Here is a 6,020-nt window from a genome sequence, read left to right as displayed (position 1 = left end):
GGCTTCTTGTCCTTGAACAAGAGTAGGGGAAAAATGAAAGATCAGCTGTGTCTGTCCTTTGAATTAGGTACTTTCACACGCCTGGCATTGGGAGTCTTCCCTTGCCTACAGCTGTTCATTTTCAGAAAGAGGAAATGATAGAGAGACAGTGTTAGGGGAGGGAGGGAGGGAGAGAGTGAGAGTGAGAGAGAGAGAGAGAGAGAGAGAGAGAGAGAGAGAGAGAGAGAGAGAGAGAGAGAGAAGCAGAGTCACAGAGTCACAGAGTCACAGAGTCACACAGAGAGACACAAAGAGAGACAGAGACACAGAGAGAGACAGAGCTAGAACTCAGCAGTTACAGAAAGGTCTTTGTAATAACTCCCCAGAGGGAGCACCTCAGTCCTGGTAAGCCCCAAGTGTGGTTTTCGAAGTTGCTTCTAAGTGACGTCACTGCCACTCTAGCTTATCATGATTTTACCAGCCTAACAAGATAGATTAAAAGACACCAACTAATTACTTTTGAAAACAGACCAGTTAGCTAGGGAACAGAGAATTGCCATCTTACCAGGGTTATCCCCTGTAAAATTCTCCTGAGTCCAAAATGTGGATCAGGTCATTTGATTTATGAATGCATAATTAAAACAAAAGGGTCTGGGCTTTATGGAAAAGAACTCTAGGGAGGCAAGGCAGCCTGAGGCTTCTCTTAGGCCTGGTGATGAGGACCATGTAGAATCAGGGCTTACTTGCTCTGAGAAGAGCCGAACAGCAATGAATTTTTTATAGATGTGTTTACCTATTCACTTATCTATTTTAGTTCTTTCTCCAGTGGCCTATAGTCCATGCCCCTTTAGGTAACATATTATTCCTAAAGTGGCAGATCACAGGAATTTAGATTACAAGTGTTTTATTTCAGTCTTCCTTTCAACGGCTTCTTAAGAATCTCCCAGTGAATGATAGACACTCCCTCTGCTAACATTTGCCAGTTACCTTAAAGGATTATGAAGCCTGAAATTCAAGAACATGTATTGTGTATTATATATCTTTTTCTGACTCACTAGTTTTATAGTAAGAGGTTAGAGTGTCACTAAATGTAACCACGGATGTTGGCAGATTTCACCCAGGAACTAGGTATGTAACTTTTGAAATGTCCCTTGGCCTCTGAATTCCATGCTTACAAGGAGAAGACCTTCCTTGCAGATTTGGCTAGGATCAAGTATGATAATGATCATGAAGGTGTGTTTTAGACATCGAGGCATATCAGTGTTTAGGATATCCAGTTATTTTCTTCTTTCGATTATAAAGCGTCTCTCATCCCAGTTTTTTTTTTTTTTTTTTCAAATTTCTTCCCTGTCCGGCTAGTTTCTTTCCAAGGCAGATGAGATTGTTTTCTTTTATTCTTGTTTGATTTATTATCTGTCCCTGTTTTCCTCTGTTTTTATTCAATTACTTTATACACAGTGCCTCCATGCAATGAGCCCTCTGTGTCTTCAACAGGTCCGGTCCTCTGTGGCTTTCACAGTTGGATTCTCACCTTCTTCTCATTGTATAGCTAATTTTCTTATACATCAATCTTGAGCGGTAGCCAGTGGTGGGCAAAAATTTTAGCAGTTTGCATTTTATGAAGAAAAGGAAGAAGCCCAGAGATTCAAGATGTAAATTTCCCACATGATCAGTTTCAACAACACTCTTGCTATGGTTTGGATAAGTGTCCTCCAACGGTTTGTGTGTTAAAAACTTGGCATCCAGTTAGTTGCTGTTGGGACCTCTAGCAGGTGAGGACTTTTGGGAGGTACTAAGGTCACGAGGGTCATGCCTTTGTAGGGGATTGTGGGGCCCTGTCCTCCTCTTCCTCTTTGCTTCCTGTTTTTGTCCCATTGTACACTCTTGTCATGATGTATGCTCTCTTCAGAGACTCAAAGCAACAGTCCATCTCCCCACTCTTGGCCTGGATCGTCAAAACTGTGAGCTAACACATTTTCTCCCCTTCTTTAAAAAAAGTTATGTCAGGTGTTTTACTATAGCAACGGGGATCTGACTGACAGCACATGGGTTAACACTCATCTGTGGATGTGTGTAGAAATTTAACAATCTGTTCTTGTGAGCCTACACCCCACCAGCTCCAACATAGGCCTACCTGTAGTCCACTACTGGGAACCACATTCCCTTGACCTCCACACTCCCTTACGTCCTAACATAAAGAAGTTGCCGCTTTCAGCACTGTCCCTGTTGTACAGCTCCCAGAAGAGATGCCGAAGCTGTTCTTCCTGAATGTGTCCAGTCATGCTTTTCTTCTGTTCCTGCTGAGTGCTCGCTAGTTCGTTTTCTACTCCAACATACTTTTATATGCATGTTTATACACGTGTCTATTTTAAATCTTTTCTAGTTTCACAACCAACTTTACAAAAAGGATTTGCTTTGTTTTCAACCGTGTGTGTGTGTGTGTGTGTGTGTGTGTGAGTGAGTGAGTGTATGCCACATGTGTGCAGATGCTCATGGAAGCCAGAAGAGGGCATCAGACCCTTTGAAACTGAAATTATAAGCAGTGGGAACCATCAGACACAGGTGCTAGGAATGAAACTTGGGTCCTTTACAAGTTTCTTAACTACTGAGTGTTCTTAACTACCGAGTCATCTTTCTAGCCACACTTCTTCCCTGCCTTTCTCTTTCTTGACCAGTGTGGCCTTAAACTCAAGGAGGTCTTCGTGCTTCTGCTCTCATGCTGGGATTAAAGGCAGGCACCACCATCCCTAGCATCCTTCCTACATTTCTCAAGGGACACGTGCAATGTTTACCTCTGGAATTCCTAATTTCCTCGCACGTGATTGGATCAACGGGTTGGTGCTGCGGCTGACTCTCACTTTTATTAATGGTTAAATTCAACTGTTCAACTGCCCAAGCTGACTCTTAGGCTCTCCCAAAAGAGTCTTTACCATATACAAAGAAGCTGAACTCTGATACCTTCTCCCTCTCTGCCAGGCGAAACGAAAATCAGCCCCTATGTCTAGGTGGATGGCTGAATCATGAATTTCTTTGCAATGTGAGTTTTAATAAAGCTGACTGTGGTGCTCTCATTTTTTTTCCCTCTATGGGCTAAAGGTTGGTCATTTGATAAACAAGAATGGACCATCTGGGCCTGTCCTAACAGTATCACTATTCAGGAGGTGGTACACAAAGGATACACTTTTAAACCCGTGTGACCAGCAACTCAGAAAACAACTTACCTGCTCATATACACATTATCAGTGTTTTTCAAAATTCTGTAATGATATAGGACATGTATAATTTTATATTATATATTTTGCTAAATTCATTTATCAGATTCCTAGGTGGGAAGATCTGTCTAGTAATATAGACTCGTAAGGTCTAATTTTCTTCTCATAAAAGATTACTTTTAAAATTATTGTGGTTTTTATTTTTTTAACCTAGTTTTTCCGCCTATCCTGAAATTTGTCATAGTGCTGGGAGTTGACCCCACCTTGCCACCTGTGACTCTTGTAGGGAAGGGCAAATTAAGATACATCAGACCTTGTCTGATACCTGATCTTAAGAGGTTGATCATATTTGTTCTGGGACTGAAGTTTACTTGATAGAGCACAGTGGGAGGGCTTGGATCTGATATAAAAGATCTGAAAAATTCTGGGCGGTTATTTGGCATCTGAAACTTCCAGGTAAGGAGTGAGTTTAGGGAGTGGGGAGAATTCTAAAATATTTGCCAGAGAAGAGAATGGCTGGACTGTGGCAGGGGAGACTTGAACATCGGCACCTCGAACTCAGCTAGTTTGGAGGGCAGGAACTTCTGGTTTCAGCTAAAGGGATGAGGATATCAGGGATGCTCAGGGGATGGGAACGGCCAGATTTGACTGGTGGGATTATGACAGCTGGATGCTTGGGATCTAATGTCTTGCGCTTGTTCCCACTTCTGCACCCTCTCAGCCTATCCCAGCTACACCAGAACTGCTTGGACACTGGTGCTGGCACGGTCTTTTCTGTCACTCTCCTCATTTCCTGGGTGGCACAGAGGCTCCTTTAAATGCTCTTTCCCCTGATTCAACAGTAGGATAAAGGTAGAGAGTTAACCTCTACACCTCACACACCTCATCAGTCAGGCTACTCTCTCACACAGGCAAGTTTGCTCAGATTCTTGGGTTGGTGAACTTCATCATCTCCATGCTTTAGAAACAGCTTCTGCTTTCTCTTGAGGACTTTTCTGCTTTGTGCCAAGATGGGATGAGGCTCAACTTAGATAATCCAACAGAATGTCAAGACTGATCTTTTGGATTGGGAAAGAAATGGTAGCTACAGCCAGACCAAGGGAATTAGGACTCAAGAGACAGCATCAGGAAGGCACAAGACTGCCAGCGCACTCTCCTCTAAGCTCAAGGCTGCATCGGCTAGATCTAAATTGAAGAATTAAAAAGCCTTGGTCTACATGCAAAGCCAGGGATGCCTGGGTAAATGAAGTCCAGGTAGAAATTGATAAACTTTCTTCTTTCCCTTTCTTCCCACTCCAGTCTCAGAATGTTGGCCATCGCTCTCCTAGCCTTTCTTTGTGTCTCAGCCTCTGCCAATGAGAGTAAGTACGGTGCCTGGTAATGGGATCCTAGGGAGAATGGCTCTTGCAATACTGTTAGTCGAGGCTTTCAAACACTGGCTTAGACTGGTGGGAAGAATAAAGATGGTGGGAAGCAACTGGGTTTCTGGGGTGTTTCTACCTCCAACTGCTTTCCCCCTCTAGTTCAGGCCAAGTCCTCCTCTTATAATGGGGAATATGGAGGTGTTCAAGGAAAGCGATTCAGTCATTCTGGCAACCAGATGGAAGGCCCCATCACTGCCATCCGTGTTCGAGCCGACACATACCACATCATAGGGTAAGATTCTTCACATTCCTGTGGTTTGGGGCGGGGGTGCCTATCGTGGATGGTACTAAATTGAGAAGTTCTCATTTACTTTGAATCATGTCTCGTTAAATCAACAAATCACAGGTAAATACACGAGCTGGTAAAATGTTGGAGGACCTAGATTCTAGACCTATAGGTTTTTGTTTTGTTTTGTTTTTTTGACTATTTCCCACAATATGCATGAAGCTGAAAAGCCATGTAATCATAAATTCTTAGGGGCCTCAAACTGAACTTGTTGGTCTGTCTCTTTCCAGTTCCCTCATCAGCTAGCCTCCATCTTTTCTTGTTGCCTCTCCTCAGATAGCTCCTTCTGTTCGTGTTGTTGGCTAAAGTTCTCCGTATGATCTTCTAGGGATCACCCACCATTCATATCCGGGGTGGGGACGTTGCAGGGAACTTGTCTGCTCTGTTACCTCTTTGAAAGTCTCATCAAATAGACCAACAGGTCCTGAATTTGGATAACCCTGTTCAGAGTTTCCCTTCCTTCCCTTCTCATCTCTGCCCCCAGGCTCCAGGTCCGCTATGGCAGGGTGTGGAGTGACCCTGTAGGAGGCACCCGTGGAGACTTGGAAGAGATCTTTCTGCACCCTGGGGAATCAGTGATTCAGGTGTCCGGCAAATACAAGCACTGTCTCAGGAAGCTGGTCTTCATCACAAACATGGGCCGCCACCTGTCTTTTGGAGGAGAAACAGGCATAAGTTTCAATGCTGTTCCTTTGCATCCTAACAGTGTACTTCGATACATCAGTGGCCGAGCGAATAACTACATCACTGCCATTGGCCTGCACTGGGCTACCAACCCTAGTAACCATAACAACTGCTGAGCCCTTGGCTTCTTGTTTGCCAGGGACACTGTGTGAGCACTCCCTTGGTACCAGCCCTATGAAAACAACTTAATAAATGCACATGACTAAACACAGTGTTTCATTTGTATCCTAGTTCCTGTGGAAACACATAGCTCTTATTTCTGACCCTCTTTGCATGTTAATCTTGGAAAAATGAGAGGATGAGGAGGAGTACTAGAACCCTGGCTTGTTTTTATGACTTATAATTGGAGATAAAATAATGGCTGCCGCTATATTCAAGGACGGCTTCTGAGAATGCCTATTCAAAGGAGTTCAGAAGGGAGGGAAAAGCAGTTGT

At 43.7% G+C, this 6,020-nt stretch overlaps 1 protein-coding gene across 1 annotated transcript; it reads left to right on the top strand.

The window, feature by feature from the left end:
* The first annotated feature begins 4,491 nt into the window (after positions 1-4,491).
* LOC102913732 (zymogen granule membrane protein 16-like) lies at positions 4,492-5,792 on the top strand. Its single transcript, XM_006986713.3, has 3 exons — positions 4,492-4,552; positions 4,715-4,847; positions 5,386-5,792. Exons 1-3 carry the CDS (start codon positions 4,498-4,500, stop codon positions 5,699-5,701), a joined length of 504 nt encoding a protein of 167 aa, XP_006986775.1. The 5' UTR covers positions 4,492-4,497; the 3' UTR covers positions 5,702-5,792.
* The last annotated feature ends 228 nt before the right edge of the window (positions 5,793-6,020 follow it).

Source organism: Peromyscus maniculatus, chromosome 16 (assembly GCF_049852395.1).
Source record: "Peromyscus maniculatus bairdii isolate BWxNUB_F1_BW_parent chromosome 16, HU_Pman_BW_mat_3.1, whole genome shotgun sequence".
NCBI lineage: Eukaryota > Metazoa > Chordata > Mammalia > Rodentia > Cricetidae > Peromyscus > Peromyscus maniculatus.
Note: the sequence above shows the minus strand (reverse complement) of the source record. Positions and strands in the feature narration are given on the sequence as shown.